This window comes from Salvelinus fontinalis, chromosome 35 (assembly GCF_029448725.1).
Source record: "Salvelinus fontinalis isolate EN_2023a chromosome 35, ASM2944872v1, whole genome shotgun sequence".
Classification (NCBI taxonomy): domain Eukaryota; kingdom Metazoa; phylum Chordata; class Actinopteri; order Salmoniformes; family Salmonidae; genus Salvelinus; species Salvelinus fontinalis.
Genome location: NC_074699.1, coordinates 26,230,025 through 26,249,988, shown reverse-complemented (window position 1 = coordinate 26,249,988; position 19,964 = coordinate 26,230,025). Strand labels below are relative to the sequence as shown.

The following is a 19,964-nucleotide window of genomic DNA, read 5'->3' as shown; positions in this document are numbered from 1 at the left end:
GGTATAGGATTTGTATTCAGGACAAAAAGTGAATAGCTTTGCCACATTTTTTACAGTATTACTTTAGTGTCTTGTTGCAAACAGGATGCATGTTTTGGAATATTTTTTATTCTGTATCCTTCTTTTCACTCTGTAATTTAGATTAGCATTGTGGAGTAACTGCAATGTTCTTGATCCATCCTCAGTTTTCTCCTAACACAGCCATTCAACGCTGTAGCTGTTTTAAAGTAACCATTGGCCTCATGGTGAAATCCCTGAGCAATTACCTTCCTCTCCGGCAACTGAGTTAGGAAGGATGCCTGTATCTTTGTAGTGACTAAGTGTATTGATACACCAACCAAAGTATAATTAATAACTTGTTCAAAGGGATATTCAGTAACTTTACTATGCACAAAGGGATGGATATTCAATGTCGGGCAGACATCTACTTTGCGAAGCATTGGAAAACCTCCCTGGTCTTTGTGGTTGAATATGTGTTTGAAATTCACTGCTCGACTGAGAGACCTTACAGATAATTGTATGTGTGGGTACAGAGATGAGGTAGTCATTAAAAAATAATGTTAAACACTAATATTGCACACTGAGTGAGACCATGCAATTTATTATGTGACTTGTTAAGCACATTTTTACTCCTGAACTTATTTAGGCTTGCCCTTTCAAAGGGGTTGAATATTTATTGACTGAAGGCATTTCAGCTTTTCATTTTTTTTTTTTGGTAAAAGTTTCTAAAAACATAATTCCAATTAGACATTATGGGGTATTGTGTGTAGGCCAGTGACACAAAATATAAATGCAATACATTCTAAAATCAGGCTGTAACACAACTAAATGTGGAAAAAGTCAAGGTGTGTGAATACTTTCTGAAGGCACTGTAGACATTCCTCAACAGCCTAGATGTCACGTATACTCCCTCTCTGGCGCTCGAGGTCGCCAGTCTGCTTATTATTACGCACACCTGTCACCATTGTTACGCGCAACAGCACCTCATCAGAATCACCTGGACTCCATCACCTTCCTGAATACCTTCCCTATAACTGTCACTCACTTTGGTTCTTTCCCTAGGTGTTATTGTTTCTGTTCCTGTGTTCAATATCTGTACTCTACTCGTGTTTCTTGTATTGTTCCATGTTCATTTATTTATTAAATATTCACTCCCTGTACTTGCTTCCCGACTCCTAGTGTAGACATTACAGAATAACGCCTCAGCAAAGGGAAGCAACAGCGATATATATACACTGCTCAAAAAAATAAAGGGAACACTTAAACAACACAATGTAACTCCAAGTCAATCATACTTCTGTGAAATCAAACTGTCCACTTAGGAAGCAACACTGATTGACAATAAATTTCACATGCTGTTGTGCAAATGGAATAGACAAAAGGTGGAAATGATAGGCAATTAGCAAGACACCCCCAATAAAGGAGTGGTTCTGCAGGTGGTGACCACAGACCACTTCTCAGTTCCTATGCTTCCTGGCTGATGTTTTGGTCACTTTTGAATGCTTGCGGTGCTTTCACTCTAGTGGCAGCATGAGACGGAGTCAACAACCCACACAAGTGGCTCAGGTAGTGCAGCTCATCCAGGATGGCACATCAATGCGAGCTGTGGCAAGAAGGTTTGCTGTGTCTGTCAGCGTAGTGTCCAGAGCATGGAGGCGCTACCAGGAGACAGGCCAGTACATCAGGAGACGTGGAGGAGGCCGTAGCAGGGCAACAACCCAGCAGCAGGACCGCTACCTCCGCCTTTGTGCAAGGAGGAGCACTGCCAGAGCCCTGCAAAATGACCTCCAGCAGGCCACAAATGTGCCTCCCAAAGTGATGTTACTGTTTCAGATTAAGAAAAGGCACATGTGATGACCGCACTAATACTTGTTTTTGTTCTCACTCAAAACTATGCAATTAGGGACTGAAATCAGTTTAGCTTGTGTCCTAATGAAATACAGTGGAAACAAAGGATTGGACTTTTTAAAACCAATACTTTGAATGTATTCATTCATACAAAAATGCAAACAGCAATATAAATGTCTCTTATCCAATGGGCTGCTTTTCCATCACAATAATGATTTTCTATAATTTCTTTAATTTCAGTAAAATTTCAGGCCAATGGTGAGTTTGAAGGTAAGGTGTGTTAGTCTGAACTAGCTTGTAGGTCTATATCTGGATACATCTGGAAGGGAAAACATGAGCTGCTTTTCTGGTTGAATGACCCCCAACAGATAAAGTTATTGTCATGACCTCAGTGTGTGTACCTGCAATCACCCTCAACCTGAGTCAGCTAGCTGCCAATGATCATGACAGGTCTTGATAGGTTTGGTCGTCCAACGGGAATCATTGACAACAATCTGTTCCTGAGAAAGACTTCATGACACACATTGCCACCTATAGAATCACATGATGAATTGTAGGATCTCTACAGTGCCACCTTTCTACATCACCTTGACAGGCCTTGGCATGGTCCCTACACTACATAATCAATGACAGCAGCCTGTTCATGAGAGAATGTTAATGACATACAGTGCAGGCTATGCTAAGGTCAACCAAAGTGCTCAACACTTTTAACCCTCTGGTCCAACCCTCTGATGTAACCACACACTCATACAAAATCTTCACCAAACAGAACCAGTACACTGACATCAAACCCATTGATATCGCAATAACAATTTTGGGCCCTGACAGTTAGTGATTCATTTTGACACATTCGGGTAAAATATGTTCTCACATCTTCACTTCTAACCTAGCCTCTCCTCTTTGACTCATCTTTCTCTCTGTCTTTATCACTCTCCCATCTTCATCTAAGTCGGGCCAGGGTGTGGAGTATTAGGGAAGGGTTAATTCAGGGGTGAGCCCTCAGAGCTCGGCACTCCTTAGTCTAAAACCACTGCCTCCCTAAAAGAGCTGAGATTTCAGGAAAAGAGAACAGACGGACTAGAGCTAACTGAAGAGGACAGATAGAAGGAATACTGAAAGAATACAGAAAATATTTTAAACACTCGGGCAAAGGATAATAAAACCTATTATGATGGTGAGTCCCTTAATCTGACTATGTTGGGGTGATTGGATTATCTGATGGGATAATGATACATGTAAACTTTTTGAGTATCCTATTGTATCTTGCACCACGCTGTACCATGTACAGCGCCTACGTTAGGTACCTACAGCTGGACATGGGTCAAAGATGGTAAGGCATGCAATGTTGGTTCAGAAGGAGATGACATGGTCTCAAATGATGTCCTGTCTTTTCATAGCTAATTAATAGGCTAAATAACAACTTAGAATCATTTCACATCAATTCAGTGTTGAGGGAAAATCAAGATAATAAAGTATGCTGCCTGCCTTGGCTTGAAGAATCCTTATTTGAAACAATAACAAAACGGTCACCGGGTCTGTGTTGTGGTAAAACATTGAGGGATGGGCCTGGAGAAATGTAACCACTCTCAAATTCATAGACAAGAGCTATGGATGCAATGACTGACCATCCACGATCTCAAAATTATAGTTTTAAATACGTTTTGAGGCTATACAGTGTTTGTTTCCAGATTAATTTAGCATGTTACATACAATAAATTACAATATGATTGAAATAGTTTTCATTCCAAACATTTTTTCATTAAGTTAGTCAAAAAGCAGATTCTCTGTGTTGAAATTGTGTGGGATTAGCAAGCATTGAAATAGCCTACAACTTTGAGGTGGGGTTTTTGAAGTGTTTTATGCTTTGGCCACACATACGAGAATATACGAGAATAGAATGAGTCAACAACATATGAGTTAACAAAATATGAACTTTAACAAATTCGATTTTCACTTTAACAGTTCCTATTAATTTATGTCCAAACATGTATGTTGCAACTAAGGATTCCAGCTTTAATTGAAACATTCTCCAAGTGGCCAATGTGAGACCGCGTGACATCAAATAACTCCTCCTAGCGTTTGGCTCGAGGAGGCAAGCATCAGTTCAGAGAGAAGGTTGTCACTGACGGGAAAGAAGTGCAAGGGTGGTCTGCATTCCTTTGGGAATTATAGGAGTTGAATGCATGAGTCTGCCACTTTATACATAGGAGCTGGGCGTCATTTACACATAATAACGAATAGGGACTCTATTTGATTGTCAATTTTAAAGGATTGTTTCAATTTGCGGTTATCGCAATGAGTGCGACGGTTGCATCAGAGAGCTGCTTTCTGTCTGCCCTACAGCCCAACACCGTGGTCACCACTTATGCAGTCCCGTCCGATGTGCAGTTGGGACCGAGGGGTTCCATAATGGATGAGGTGGAAAGGGCTAAGAGGGTTCAACAACAAGTCCATCTGCGCCTCGCCGAAAAGAGGTCTTCATCCCTCACGCGGCTGAACGGCTCGAACTGCATTTCCCCAGGTGGGCAACTTATTATACATTTTAGCCTGTGTCCTATTTTAGAAATGTGAGGCATTTGTTTTTCAACAAACGAACAAACGAATTACCAGCTGTGTGTAGACCAGACCAAATACTCATGAAATTTTTCAATTATACCCTTAGGGAAGATGGCTCAATCCTACTCTTTCAACACAAGTCCAGTCCAAATTTACTATGATCCGTTTTCCTTTGATATACAAAACATGGAAAATGTCATTTTATCATTGGTAGCCTAAAGACTTGTCAATATTGATAGATTATTATTGTATTCTAATCAGTGAAACTAGTCCTTGTCTTGGCAGACTGGTCTTGCTGGTACCAAATGGGGTTAGGGGCTTATAGTGTGGTGTGAGTAGTCATATTAAGGTACAGCGGTTTCCCCTAAGACCACCTCCAACGCCCCATCTAGGCTATATTACTCTCACATACATGCCATAAAAATGCAGCCCTGCAGGTATTTTATAACATCCAGGGGCAAGGTAACACATCTGAGTGATCTGACCGATGGTTCTCACATCTGCAGTCATGGTGTCTACAGATGCTGCGCCAAACCAGTAAAGCATTCAATCTGTCTTGCCAGATGCCAAACTTTCACAGTAATTCTGTATATAAAAAGTGATTTATACACAGATGCTTTTACACAGAAGATGTGATATTCTGGTATTCTGAAAAATCATAACATTTAGTCACAGCCAGGAATTATCACTGCATGTGGCAATGAACCATATTATGTGAGTGACAGATTCCTTTTCATGGATTTGTCATTCACGTCTTACAAGGCTGTCACACCCAAGGCTTTAGATTTTAGCAGAAGTTTGATGCCTATACAGTACGAACAACTAACAGTCACATGGCTCATAAGTGACAGAAGATAAACTCAGCTAATTATCGAAGAAAAGGGTAGTATTTAGTCTCTGAGCTTTTGATCCTTGTGCTGACTGATTTAACACTTAAGGGTTTAAAGATTATTTCATGCCCAATACTAATAGAAGGACAATTTAGCTGGATTCCTCAACATGGTTACACAGTTGGAGAATGTTTATTTTTTTAACACTAGAATGATATCATTAGGTAGCTAGTTTACTAGGTAAGGTTTTGAGCATGTCCATTTCAGATAGTTGACACCTTATGACATCATTTTTTACAGGATTGGGGAGGGAAATGATGCACAATACAGTATAATATGATAAAGTATAATGGGTAGTTTTGAACTGCTAGTCATGGTGGTTATTGATAACATAAAGCTCAGATTTAAAAAATGGGACCCTCTGATGTATGGAACATTCCTGTCAATCCACTCAGCTCTTCAGAATGGGTTATCAGTAGCACCAAGCTGCTCAGCTCATGTTCTATTTTGGACAGCGTTGGTTGGGTTGGATATTGTGGTCAGATGGCGTCTCAGAAAGAACTACGTGAAACCAACACATAAATCAGTCAGCTGCCTGTGTTTTGCAATGAGAAGGCAAACAACTTGAGTTGGGAAATCTATACTGTTAATTATAGTGCTGTTACAAACTGTAATTAAGAAAGGTATTTTGATTGAAAACAAACAGTGATAGTAGGCCTATTTCACTCAGCAGTGAAGTATATTCCCAACAATTGATCATATTCATGTGTGTGTGTGCGTGTGTGTGTGTAAAACTCATAATGGAGGGGATATTGGGAATGTAATGCATAGTCTATTTGACAAAAGCTTATGTTATCGCAACTCCTATTCAAACTCAACAGGGGGCTATAGATAATACTGTCTCAAATGACTTACAACACCCTATTATCACATTGTTGCCATGGTTATACAGTCAAAACATACAGTATTTGTATACACAGTAAGAAAAGTAGATTTCTATGACCTAATGTTCAGACCTAAAGGTAGAGTAACACTTGACCTGCAAAGTAGGGGACAGAGCTCAGCTCTCACACAGTGCAGAGACAACTTTGTGCATGCAGGGAATTCGTTTAACAAACTTCCCATTTGTTTTTTTGTTTTTATATCACTATTAAAGTTAATGAGTTAAGATATACATAAAAGGTCCAGTATTAATATCAGATTGAAGTGAGCGTCTGTAGTCAGCGTAAATCAATGTTTTTGTAGCCATTTCCTGTGAGTAAGTAGACACTTTTTTGACCTGGCAGAATTGTACTGTTCAGTGTCAACCCTCAGGCATGCAATCCTCCCACACAGTTCAGTTGGCCTCTCTCAGCCCCTGCTAGGTCACTCTGCCAAGAGTCAGCCTCACTGGGACATATCCACTCAGTTAACCCTCACTATACCATATTAGTTAAGCTATAGTGTCAGCATTACTTTCTAGTGGTCATTATGTGTTTAGCTGGTCCAGTATGAAATGCCAGGGTCTGTTTTAATGCACTCTCTCACAAAACAAAGAATCTCCCAAAGGTATACTACCCTGCTTGCTTAGTCCAACATTATCCTGTCCTCAATGTTTCGATATCTCAGTACAGTGGCTAATCCCCTCTAAAACATGAGGTATTGTGCAATATCTCCCTGGGTGTGTGTTTACATTTTTACATGTTTGCTGCTTGTCTTGGTGTACAGCTGCGGTTGATATTGTTGTTGTTTTTCATGCATAAACATAGTAACCATGAGTCCAAATAGCAAAGCAAGTGGCAAGAAGCTAATCAGAGTCATCATTTGTCACACTTTTTAGTAACAAGAACAAGTGTTTTGCAGGACAGGTTATAGATTCATTAATTTGTAAATAGACTAATTGTGAAGTTGTAATCTCAGGAGAGATTTGTGGTTGCATTCTCTGTCTAAGACAAAGTCTTTCTCTATCCACATGTAGACCATGGTGGCACAATGAGATATAACACGTACAACCCCGGATTCAGCTCTAAGTCAATGGTGTATAACACAGGGAGTAGGACCATGAAGGTGAGTACTGTAGGACTTCATATTTTCTAATGTTTAGTTGTGTTTATTTTTGCCTTCATGATAAACCCTAATCTAACAGCCCCAAAGTCCTGCTTTTCTAGCTGATTGCCATGCCACATTTGTCCCTTATCTAAACCAGGGGTGAAATGCGTTAAAAAAAGAAGCTCCAAGGTCTTACCACAGTGACACACTTCACAGCTGCACCCTCACAGCACATACATGCAGTATTTCACAGGGTCCTACCATAACTATGTTTAGATGAGGCACAGGAACAAAAATCTCTGGACAGGATTCTACTGCCTAAAGAGTCTAAAAACATCTTACCCGTGACCTCATTTTTAGACTAGACAGTTTGGCCAATGTTTGCTTTTTGGGTATTATTGTAGTGTAGATAGTTAAGTGTAACAGTGTCCTCTCTGTATGGCCTCTAGATGCCCCCGGTATCCCAGCAGTACTTGGGAGGTAGGTACTCGTCTCGCTCAGCGGTGGAGTTAGGACCCAGATACAGAATCAGCCAGCCTCCAGTCAACACTGGCTACCTCCACCATGACGACATCCAGCTGGGTGGCTACCAGACCAGTCGGGCAAGGACCACCAGGTCCAGATCAGTTTGTCAGGCTGACCAAGAGGCAGTGGTCCAGGGTGTGGGAGGTCTGCTCACCCTGCGCCACCAGCAGCAAAACCCAGTGGCCAGCTGGGTGGCCCGGGATGGCATGGCCACAGAGTTCCACTCCTACCATGATGGAGGTATACCTGCCCCAGCAACGATGAGGCGCACACTCAGTGGAACCCTGGCGGGGGGTGGTAGCGGTGGGTGGAGAGAGGCGGAGCTAGTTTACCAGCACTCCTACAAAGGCCCCGCCCACCGTACCATTAGTCGCATCAACAACAGACAACAGCAGCAGCAACATCTGAGCTCAGCGTCGGGGCTGCAGCAGTGGCAGCAGGTGTCTGGTGGGGGCGGTGGCAGTGTGTATGGAGGCTGGGGGCAGTACCAGAACTCCCTGCCCCGACCGGCCTCCTTGCACAGCATGAAGAGTATGGGGAAAGGCATGGACGTGCCTGATGGGGGCAGGGATTCAGCTGATAGCAACGAGAAACTCGGAGGGTGAGAGATGCATGGACTGTTAAAATCTCCTGCAATATCAAACAGACAAACTTAGCCCTAGGTAGATTCTTGTCTTCTTACATAACTGTTATAGGTTTCTGATTAACCTCACTCTCCTTTGTCTTCCTGGTGTTTGTGGACAGAATGCACAGTTTAGACATGCCCACCGCGGTCAACTACCTCTCCATGTCCGACACAGCCATGCAGGTGCTGGGAGCAGCCTACATCCAGCACCAATGTTACCATAGCAGTGATGCCAAGAACCAAGTAACAGCTCCTTCTCAATAAATAGCCATATACAGTAACATACTTCATTGCCCAAAATATAATTTACAGCCCTACTGTTTAAACTAAACTGAGTTCTCCATGCTCTTATCAAAAATGCCATTGTAATATAGAATTTGTTGTCTTGTTATGGCTTAGTAAGTCAGCCTGATAGTCATATAGACTGGCCCACCCTGTCTACAGGTGCGTCTGCTGAAGGGTGTTCCAGCCCTGGTGCAGCTCTTCAGCAGTGACAGCCAGGAGGTCCAGCGCTACGCTACAGGCGCTACACGCAACCTCATCTATGAGAACATGGACAACAAGGCGGCCCTCATTGAGGCTGGGGGAGTAGCCAAGCTCATCAGTGTCCTGAATGAACCAGATGAGGAGCTTCGTAAGAACATCACTGGTAAGATCATCTATATACTTTAACAATCAGCTTGGATCTCAAACTAAGTTACAATTTTAAAGTTCAAGGAAATACTCTCAATATGAGAGCAACAAAGGTAAAATAGTCAACGTGACGTGAGGTGAGCAGAAGAAGCATACAGTATATTGTCACCAATCAGAGATTCAAGTAATCACTTTCTTTCAATTAGAGTCCAACATAAAGTTAATAAAGTTCAAATCCCAAATAGAATTCCAACCGAAATAATATATTTTTAGTAGTGATGGGCAACGATATGGAAAATCTATATCAATGCCATCTGCTTTTTTCTAACCGATATCAATATTATATCATTTTATGAATAACATAGCTACTGTGTGAATGTTTTATTTTCTGTTTACTTCTACGGCTTTGAGAAGTCCAGACAACTGCTTGCTGTGTGAATGTTCTAGGGGCCTAACCTACCCAACCACTTTGGATACAATGAAAGCCAGTTGATGCCCCATCAGCAGGCAGTTAAGTTGAGAGGGTTTTGTGCTTGCAGAAATAGTCATGTATGTTTTTTTCTTTTACATAATTGTGTAAGGTAACAGCAATCATAATTCAATTTGATATCAATATAGGTTTTTCAATATTGTTGCCCACCACAAATTTTTTGGCTATATATTCTTATCATTCACGTGCAGAAGATTCTGTCAAATATAACAGAGCCTAAATGTAGTCTGCAGAGATAGAATCTGTCTGTACACAGGTTGAGCATGTGGACCGGTAGTAACTATGTAATAGAGGTTCCCTTTGTAAGTGGGTCAAGCTGGGAATGAAGAATGCCCTGTAACCTGAGGACACTCAAATCCCTCAGCCCAGTGAAAGGGGCAGCCTAATTTCCCAGCAGTCTCTTGTGCTTTGTTCATGCTTGGCTGCCTCCTCCTGAGTAAATAGTCCTTGAGATTCCTGGACCCTGTATGTATTTGAACCCTCTCCTGGGTCAACTGCACTTCACAGAGAGAGAGAGAGGGCCATGCTGCTCTGATCAGTTGATTGGAGGGTATATGGAGCCACTGACCTTTCATTGGCTAATACGATAACGGAGTAGCTGTGGATCCAACTTCTCTGGACCCCACTTCCCGACAGCTAAAGGTCCGAAGCTTCTTCGAATGTGCGGAATTCTCTACTTTACGCACAGTCTCTGCTCCACTGTTAGGCTGCCCAGAGAACAAACTACTCTGGGGAATTTTTTATTTTTTTTATTTTTTTATTTTACCGTTATTTTACCAGGTAAGTTGACTGAGAACACGTTCTCATTTGCAGCAACGACCTGGGGAATAGTTACAGGGGAGAGGAGGGGGATGAATGAGCCAATTGTAAAATTGTAAATCAATGTCTGCAACATCAGATAAGGCTAGTATTCTACATAACATAACTGAATATAATAGCGTAGCATAGCGTAAGACAAAAAATAATTAAACATTTCATATGAAATTTTAGGATGATTGTGCAAATGGTTGGATTTTTCTCTCATGTGGCCAAAACTCAGCAATGCGCACCACTAGGAAAAATATGTGCTTTGATAAAAACTAAACACAGGTAAGGTACCGTGCTACAGTTTGTTAACACCATCTGCTACAATTTTTGCTCACTGTACGTAATTGAAAACAACACTGTAGGCTACTTCACTGTTTAGCTCAAGAAGATCTACAGTTGAAGTCGGAAGTTTACATACACTTAGGTTGGAGTCATTCAAACTTATTTTTCAACCACTTCACAAATTTCTTGTTAACAAACTATAGTTTTGCATCTACTTTGTGCATGACACAAGTATTTTTTCCAACAATTGTTTACAGACAGATTATTTCACTTATAATTTGCTGTATCATAATTCCAGTGGGTCAGAAGTTTACATCACTAAGTTGACAGTGCCTTTAAACAGCTTGGATAATTCCAGAAAATGATGTCATGGTTTAGAAGCTTCTGATAGGCTAATTGACATCATCTGAGTCAATTGGAGGTGTACTTGTGTATGCATTTCAAGGCCTACCTTCAAACTCAGTGCCTCTTTGCTTGACATCATGGGAAAATTAAAAGAAATCAGCCAAGACCTCAGAAAAACAATTGTAGACCTCCACAAGTCTGGTTCATCCTTGGGAGCAATTTCCAAACGCCTGAAGGTACCACGTTCATCTGTACAAACAATAGTACGCAAGTATAAACACCATGTTTATACACGCAGCCATCATACCGCTCAGGAAGGAGACACTTTCTGTCTCCTAGAGATGAATGTACTTTGGTGCGAAAAGTCAATCCCAGAACAACAGCAAAGTGTTACGTGGAGCAGCACAGGGGAACCTAAGAGCGGACTTAGACTAGGAAACAGAGATGAATGAACCAAGGTATTTATTGTAACACAGGGAGATATGGAGTGCAGATCCGGGGAAGCTTGGATGAGTTGTTGAAAACCAGATGTGGAGGCTGAGGTTGGAGTGTGATGGGTTGGGACAAGGTAAACAGGTCCGGAGGAGAATCCAAGGGAGTGGTGGTGTGGTGAGTACAGAACAGGGTAGCAGGGTGGTGAGATGTGGAACTGGAGACAGTAGCCAGAGTCAGGGCGGCAAAACTGCAGTAAGAGGATAAACAGCGTCAAGCAGGGAAACAGGTACAGCAGGTTAACAGGATCTTGAATAATAATAATAATGGCTAGAAGCATAAACTGACTGAGCAGAGATTACGATCTGGCAGAGTGGAAGTGGCAGAACTGAGTATTTGTAGAGGTCTTGATAATGGAACGAGTTGCAGCTGATAGGGATCTGATCTGACTCCAGAACACCTGTCTCCAACCACACAATCACACACAAACAGAAAGGGAGGGGGAGAGAGAGAGAGTGTACCTGGGGCGCCTGTGGCCCTGGACTGAGTTACCGTTAGATGGAGGAAGGCCAGTGACGAAGTCCTGAGCTATGTGTGACCAGGGGCGACTGGGTATGGGAAGAGGGCGAAGCCGACTGGACGTAGGTTTGATGGGGCTTTTGTTTCCGGGCACAGACCGAGCAGGCTGAGATGAATTCCCGAGCGTCTCTCACCATGGTGGGCCACCAAAATCACTATCACGTCTGCTCCCGCTCATCCCTCCCCTGGCGCTTGAGGGCGCCAGGCTAGCCTGCATCACGCACTCCTGTCATAATTTACGCACACCTGCCTTCCCTCGTCACGCGCATCAACGATATTGGACTCACCTGGACTCACTCATCATCTGTTTATTAGCTCCCCTATATTGATCAGTTTCCCTGGTCTGTTCCCTGTTGATGCATGGATTGTTTTTGTCTTTGTTTTCTTGTATGCTGACTGTCACGTTCATCGTAGTGAGAAGACCAAGGCGCAGCGTGATTGGAATACATTCTTCTTTATTAAACGAAGAACACTTAAACAAAATAACAAAATAACAAAACAAACGTGAAGCTATAAACAACTAGTGCTGACATGCAACTACACATAGACAACTACCCACAATTACAGGTGGGAAAAGGCTACCTAAGTATGGTTCTCAATCAGAGACAAAGATAGACAGCTGCCTCTGATTGAGAACCACACCCGGCCAAACACACAGAAATACAAATCATAGAAAAAGGAACATAGAACGCCCACCCAAATCACACCCTGACCAAATCAGAATAGAGACATAAAAAGCTCTCTACGGTCAGGGCGTGACACTGACGCTGTTCCTCTCTCGTTCCATGTCCATTCTATATTAAATGTTTGACTCCCCGTACCTGCTTCGTCTCTCGAGCGTCATTCCATGTGACACAAAGGACCTTGTGAAGATGCTGGAGGAAACAGGTTCAAAAGTATCTATATCCACAGGAAAACGGGTCCTATATCGACATAACCTGAAAGGCCGTACAACAAGGAAGAAGCCACTGCTCCAAAACCACTATAGAAAAGCCAGACTACGGTTTGCAACTGCACATGGGGACAATGATTGTACTTTTTGGAGAAATGTCCTCTGGTCGGATGAAACAAAAATAGAACTGTTTGGCTATAATGACCATCATTATGTTTGGAGGAAAAAGAGGGAGGCTTGCAGGCCGAAGAACACCTTCCCAACCGTGAAGCACTGGGGTGGCAGCATCATGTTGTGGGGGTGCTTTACTGCAGGGGGGACTGGTGTCCTTCACAAAATAGATGGCATCATGACGAAGGAAAATGATGTGGATATATTGAAGCAACATCTCAAGACATCAGTCAGGAAGTTAAAGCTTGGTCGCAAATGTGTCTTCCAAATGGACAATGACCCCAAGCATACTTCCAAAGTTGTGGCAAAATGGCTTAAGGACAACAAAGTCAAGGTATTGGAGTGGCCATCACAAAGCCCTGACCTCAATCCTATAGAAATCTGTGGGCAGAACTGAAAAAGTGTGTGCGAGCAAGGAGGCCTACTAACCGGATTCAGTTACACCAGCTCTGTCAGGAGGAATGGGCCAAAATCCACCCAACTTATTGTGGGAAGCTTGTGGAAGGCTACCCGAAACGTTTGACCGATGTTAAACAATTTAAAGGCAATGCTAATAAATAGTAATTGAGTGTATGCAAACTTCTGACCCACTGGGAATGTGATGAAAGAAATAAAAGATGAAATAAATAATTCTCTCTACAATTATTCTGACATTTCATATTCTTAAAATAAAGTGGTGATCCTAACTGACCTAAAACAGGGCATGTTTTCTAGGATTAAATGTCAGGAATTGTGAAAAACTGAGTTTAAATGTATTTGGCTAAGGTGTATGTAAACTTCTGACTTCAGCTGTATATGCATAACCCCATGAATTGGATTGAGATCAAATGGTTGGCATGCAGACGCTGCATGGCATTTCACCTGTAAAACGACTGTCAGTGAGAAATGTGAAGGGAAGGTGACCACAAAAACTGGCGAGTAAAGTAGAGGTAAAGAAACACACGAGCAGAACGTGATTGGGATCTTCAGCTCTGGGGAAAAGGGATCCAGGGGGGATGGGGCGGAATTACCTACGGATCCGCAGCCTCGGCCATTAGATAAACTAGTGTGTGGAGGGATAGATGTGTCACTTATGCTCTGTAAATACTTTTCCTGAGATTCTTATCATACTGTGATAGTTAATCTATTATAGAAATAGTATTTCCCATTACAGATTCGTAGAAGGTCCAAAAGACTTCTTAACGGCTTCTAACCCCAAGTCATAAGACTCCAGAACAGCTAATCAAATGACTACCCGGACTATTTGCATTGCCCCCCCACCCTCATTTTTACGCTGCTGCTACTCTGTTTATTATCCATGCATAGTCACTTTACCTCTACCTACATGTACATATTACCTCAATTACCTCGACTAACCGCTGCCCCCGCAGATTGACTCTGTACTGGTACCGCCTGTATATAGCCTCGCTACAGTAACTTTTTTGTTGCTCCTTAATTATTTGTTATTTTTTTTCAATTTTTCTTATTTCTTATTTCTTTATTTTTTTACTTCAGTTTATTTGAGTAAATACTGTCCTAACACTTTTTTTCTTCTTAACACTGCATTGTTGGTTAAGGGCTTCTAAGTAAGCATTTCATTGTAAGGTCTACACTTGTTGTATTCGGTGCATGTGACAAAATAACATTTGATTTGATATTGATACATCAGATATTATTTATTGGCCACATTGAAAATAGAAAATAGGATTCCCAGGGTTTACTTTGGAATCATATGACATGAATCCCACTGTGATAATTTGATTATTTAGACCTATTGAAGATAAATCATTTGGATGTCAGGTTATCAGCACACACTCTATCCTGGTCATAGAGGCTGTTTTGTGTACCGACAGAGTGGTTCAATAAAACCTCTCTCTCATCTGTCTGTCCTGCAGGTATTCTGTGGAACATGTCCTCTAAGGACAGTCTGAAGGAGAAGTTGGCCAGAGAGACATTGAGTGAGCTCACAGAGATGGTGCTGGTGCCCCTGTGCAGTAGTGGCGATTCAGAGCTGATCCGTCAGAGTCCATCTGAGACAGACATCTTCTACAACACCACAGGCTGTCTGAGGTAGCTATACCTATCTGCCTACATGTAGTATACATACACACTGTACACGGACTGATACATGTACTGTATACACCTTCTCTGTACTCTCTTCCTCTGTTCAGGAACCTGAGCTCAGTGAATGAGAGGACGAGGCAGCAGATGAGAGACATGCGAGGGCTGGTGGACTCTCTGGTGGCCTACATCCAGAACTCCCTTCAGGATGAGAAAGCAGAGGACAAAGTACGCCTCAACTGTTCTAATTATGTCACATTATTGTGTGTTTCTTTCACAACTTGATTATTTTTCTGGGCATGTTCTTTCAGGTCAAACCCTTTTCCCTGATTTAATATCTCATTTGATTTGATCTCATATACTACAGTCTTCAGCAAATCACGGGTTCAGCTGGGGTAGAGTGAGAGCCAATCATTGTATCTGTACAGTTCGTCATTAGTGGTACTGTTTGTATTATCTACCAGACAGCCAGACTGGTCATGCTGTGGCCTATCTGCTGTGCCTTATGTAATGCAGGCTGCTTTGAGAGACACAATGGCCACCTATGTTTCCATCTCACCCTCTCCTCACCCCCACTCTCACTTCTCTCTCTCTCTTTCTCTCTCTTCCCCTCCTCCCTCCATCTTTGTCTGTGCCTGCAGGGTGTAGAGAATGCAGTGTGTGTCCTGAGGAACCTGTCTTATCAGCTGTACAGTGAGATCCCTCCCTCAACCCTACTGCGACTGGAGGGGCCTACGCGGGCCAGAGCCACTACTGAGACAGAGTCAATTGGCTGTTTCACCCCACAGAGCAAGAAGGCAAAGGAGGTAGGTGTCATTTTCCCAAGGCAAACCCAAAGGAAATATCAAATTATGGCTAAACATCAAGACACTGAAAAATGTACAGTATGTACAGTACAGTCATACAATCCTAATGGATATGGGACCATGATATGTTTTTTCTGTAATGAATCTATTCCCCTGATCTCTATAGCGACGGAACCAGGAACTGTCCACCTTCTCAGAGGTGGCTAAGCAGCCGAAGGGGGCAGAGTGGCTGTGGCACCCCCAGGTGGTGGGGCTGTATAACCGCGTGCTTCAGCACTATGAGACCAACACGGCAACACGAGAGGCTGCAGTAGGGGCCCTGCAGAACATCACAGCCGGAGAGACCAGGGTAGGTCCCACCCCTCCTCTCCCCCACGGGCTGACCTAGCTATCACTTTCACCATGACAGGCTACTTATGCTTCATTCAGATTTACAGTTCAACTGAAAATGTACTCAACACTAGTGTTGAATTCCCCTTCCTCCTTGTGTATCAGTGGGCGTCAGTGCTGAGTTGGGTGGCTTTAGAGCAGGAGCGAATGCTGCCTGTGGTGCTGGACCTCCTGCAGACACAAAGCGACCAGGAGATGCGTTCCCTCACTGGCCTCCTGAGGAACCTGTCCCGACACAGCAGAAACAAGGACGACATGGGTGAGACTCAACCCCCAGTACCCCACACTATTCATTTCTACCTCTGTCTCTCCTGCCCTCCACCTTGTATCCATCCATTCCATGCATATTAATCACAGTAATTCCCCTTATAAGGAGACTTTAAAGAATGGCTACTTCTCTCCCTTCTGACCTCCAGCTACGAAGGTAGTGAACGTTCTGGTGACCAAGCTCCCCAGTGATGGCCACCAGAAGGAACCCTCCGGGGAAGTGGTGGTCAACATATGTGGGACCCTCAATAACCTGGTTGCAGGCAGCTCACTAGCAGCGAGAGACATCACCTTCTTTGATGGACTCCCCAAACTTGTTGCAATCAAGTCTTCCCACGACAACAGGTTAGTGAATCTTGTCTCTCAGTGTTCTTGGTTTGTTATTCATTGTGTCTGCTTTTTATTTCCAATTTCCTGTCTGGCTCCTGTTGTGTTTGACTGTGTTTTTCACCTACTATAGCTCAGGGAAGTTGAAGGCTGCCAAGGCTGCTTCCACAGTACTCTTCAACATGTTCCAGTACAACAAGCTGCATAAAGATTATAAACAGGTGAGGCTAACACCATTTAACATAGACATTGTGATAGATGGGATTGGAGAGCAGGAAACGCGGGGGTCGTTTGGCCTCTTCCATTGTGCATGGCCTTCTAACCTCTTGTCTTGGTCCAGATGCTTCTTTATTTTCTTTATGGCCTCTAACGGTTAGTCTAACTCTTTTTTTTCTCAGTTCTAAGAATGCTCCCCTCCCCCTCCCTTGGATCGACTGATATCCCCCATAATTCTTTGGCACAGCAAATATAAATATTTTTACTAAAGCTGTTAGTTATTATATTTTCATGGAAGTGAATTTTTCTTGTGGCCCTTAGGAATCCTCATTCTGTGCAGGTACTACACTTATCAGTTCAAGTTTATACAATCTAGTTATCTGTTATCAGTTATATATTTAGACTAGCTTTTATATCATGGTTTTCTTTGCTTGAGTTGTTTTGGGGTTTATTGAACAAGACCAGTAAAACACCTTGGTTTGGTGGTTGGCAACTAGACAGTCCTCTCCTCTGTGCTATAGTGCTACTTGAGTTTGTAGTGCAGTGTCTTGTGTTTCCTTGGATGGTCAGTTAAATGGTATGTTTGGAATGCTGGGAGCAGCCATTGATTGTCTCTTGCAAGATAACGGCTGTCTGTTTTTACTCTGTGCAAAATATCAATCTTCAGTTTACACTTGTAAACACTGTTTGTCCCTTCTATGTGCCCTCTTCACACTGTAGAATATTTAGGCCTGTTTACTAGGGCCGGGATGATACCAGAATCGTGAAAAATGGTCATAGACTGTTCTCTCTACCTCACGGCAAGTGGTACAAGAGCGTCTGGGACCAAAAGGCTCATGAACATCTTCTACCCCCAAACCATAAGATTGCTGAACAGTTAATATAATGGCTACCCGGACTATTTACATTGATACCTTTATTTAAAAAAAAAACTGCACTACCTACATCAGTGGAGGCTGCTGACGGGGGAGGATGGCTCATTATAATGGCTGAAATTGATCCAATAGAATGGTATCAACCATATGGAAACCACGTTTGATGTGTTTGACACCATTCCATTGACTCCATTCCAGCCATTATTAATAGCAGTCCTCCCCTCAGCAGCCTCCACTGACGTACATTTACCTCTGCACATTGACTTTGTACTGATACTCCTTATGTTATTTTATGGTGTTACTGTTTTCCTTTTTTTTTATTTAGCAATAATTTTTGGGTACTTTTTTACTCTGCATTGTTGGGAAAGGGCTCGTAAGTAAACATTTCACTGTAAAGTCTACACCTGTTGTATTCGGGGCATGTGACAAATACCATTTTATTCGATTTTTTGATTTGATACTTTTTAGTATCGTGGCAAGGAAACAAAAAAGTAGATTTAACTTCTTTAGGAAAACAGCCCTAATATTGGAAACAAACATTATTATGTTGTCATCCAGAGTCACATGTATTTATTTTCCTAACTATAGCACACTATTTAACATACAGCAGGTTTTTAAAGGACCAAAGACTTTGATCTGCTTCGTGTTTTCATTTTTGCCATGGAACAAAATATTGTGATACTGGTATCGTCCCAGGCCTACTATTTACCCTTTCTAAAAACAGACTGCTCTATCTAAGTGGCCTTCTCCCTTGTGTTTTACAGAAAGGGTTCACGAGGTGTGACTTCACTGACACGGCCATTTAGAGCAGACTGCTTGGCCCTTTTACTGGATTCATATTCTGGACCTGCTGGTAGAGCCAGCAGGAGGACCCCCACAATGAACCTGACACATCTGGTCTCAAATGGATGCATTGATGGAACCTGAATAATTCTGAGGAATGTATTTACCGGCCGCCAAGGACGGAGGAGAAGCAGCTTTTCTTTACTCAATATTTTTTCGATTTTATCACATTTTATTGGTCTTTCAAAATGAACTGCTTTACCAGCTTAATATTTGTATTGTCATGAGAGTGTGTTGGATGACTGAGGAATCTTCACTTCAGGACGGTGTGTGTGCGTGTGCGTGGTCCATGCCTGTGTGCATGCATGTGTGTGAATGTTTGGACTTAGTGGACTCGTCCCGTAAAAGGCATTGGATGCCTCTTTTCATCTCTGATACCATATGGGCTCAACATGCCATTCCTACAGACATACTGTGAATACAATCCTCTATATTGTTAGTTCTACAGTACATGGATGCTTCACTGAAAGACAAGATACAGAATGGGTGCCCTCCAAACTCCCCTTTGAACTAATAATCACCAGAGCATTTTAAAGAGCCCCTGCTTTTAATCACCGGCTCTTCTGTGCTTATTTTCACCCCAAATAACTAACAATAAACAGCATCTGACATGACCAGACAGTTGTCCCCAGTGTGTCCTTTAAGCATGAAAATAAACTTCTCATTATCTTACCCCTCCCTCACAGATCTGTGCTACATTGTTTGGGTGGCAGGTAGCCTAGTGGTTAGAGTGTTGGGCCAGTAACCGAAAGGTTGCTTGATCAAATCCCTGAGCTGACAAGGTAAAAATCTGTCATTCTTCCCCTGAACAAGGCAGTTAACGCACTGTTCCTAGGCTGTCATTGTAAATAATAATTTGTTAACGGACTTGCCTAGTTAAATAAAAAATAAAATGGTTACTAATCGTAAACGTTCCCTGCCTCTGAAATTCACTCACCCTTGTGTCATTTATGACTAAGAAACAATTTGTAATAATGACATCTAAATAAAGTGCTGAGTAGTGCTGATTATGAAAGCAGACATTACAGTACTACAAGGTATGACCTCTGACACATTGATGTATGTCTGAGTGAAGCATAGAAGAGTTTGAAGTGTCTGATACAGGGAGTTAACCCAACTCTGAGGCCACTGCACACACAGGTCATTACTTCTCTGCA

At 42.4% G+C, this 19,964-nt stretch overlaps 1 protein-coding gene across 3 annotated transcripts; it reads left to right on the top strand.

Annotated features, from left to right (window-relative positions):
* The first annotated feature begins 2,910 nt into the window (after positions 1 to 2,910).
* Positions 2,911 to 19,424, top strand: LOC129834638 (plakophilin-3-like). Of its 3 annotated transcripts, XM_055899816.1 has the most exons (14): positions 2,911 to 3,022; positions 4,192 to 4,369; positions 7,192 to 7,280; positions 7,712 to 8,388; positions 8,532 to 8,655; positions 8,857 to 9,061; positions 14,918 to 15,092; positions 15,194 to 15,311; positions 15,725 to 15,889; positions 16,056 to 16,238; positions 16,385 to 16,538; positions 16,696 to 16,891; positions 17,007 to 17,094; positions 18,729 to 19,424. In XM_055899816.1, the coding sequence occupies exons 1-14, from the start codon at positions 3,017 to 3,019 to the stop codon at positions 18,768 to 18,770; spliced, it is 2,400 nt and encodes a 799-aa protein (XP_055755791.1). In that variant the 5' UTR covers positions 2,911 to 3,016; the 3' UTR covers positions 18,771 to 19,424. The 3 variants fall into 3 exon arrangements, with proteins under 3 accessions (XP_055755791.1, XP_055755792.1, XP_055755790.1); XM_055899817.1 differs by lacking the exon at positions 2,911 to 3,022 and having other exon boundaries at positions 3,991 to 4,369; positions 8,532 to 8,595; XM_055899815.1 differs by lacking the exon at positions 2,911 to 3,022 and having other exon boundaries at positions 3,991 to 4,369.
* Positions 19,425 to 19,964: the final 540 nt, after the last annotated feature.

Coding starts and splice junctions, on each gene's coding strand:
- LOC129834638 (XM_055899815.1), top strand. CDS start 4,144: ATGAGTGCGACGGTTGCATCAGAGAGCTGCTTTCTGTCTGCCCTACAG. Junction 8,656..8,856: donor GCAGTGATGCCAAGAACCAA/GTAACAGCTCCT, acceptor CCCTGTCTACAG/GTGCGTCTGCTGAAGGGTGT. Junction 15,093..15,193: donor AACACCACAGGCTGTCTGAG/GTAGCTATACCT, acceptor TCCTCTGTTCAG/GAACCTGAGCTCAGTGAATG.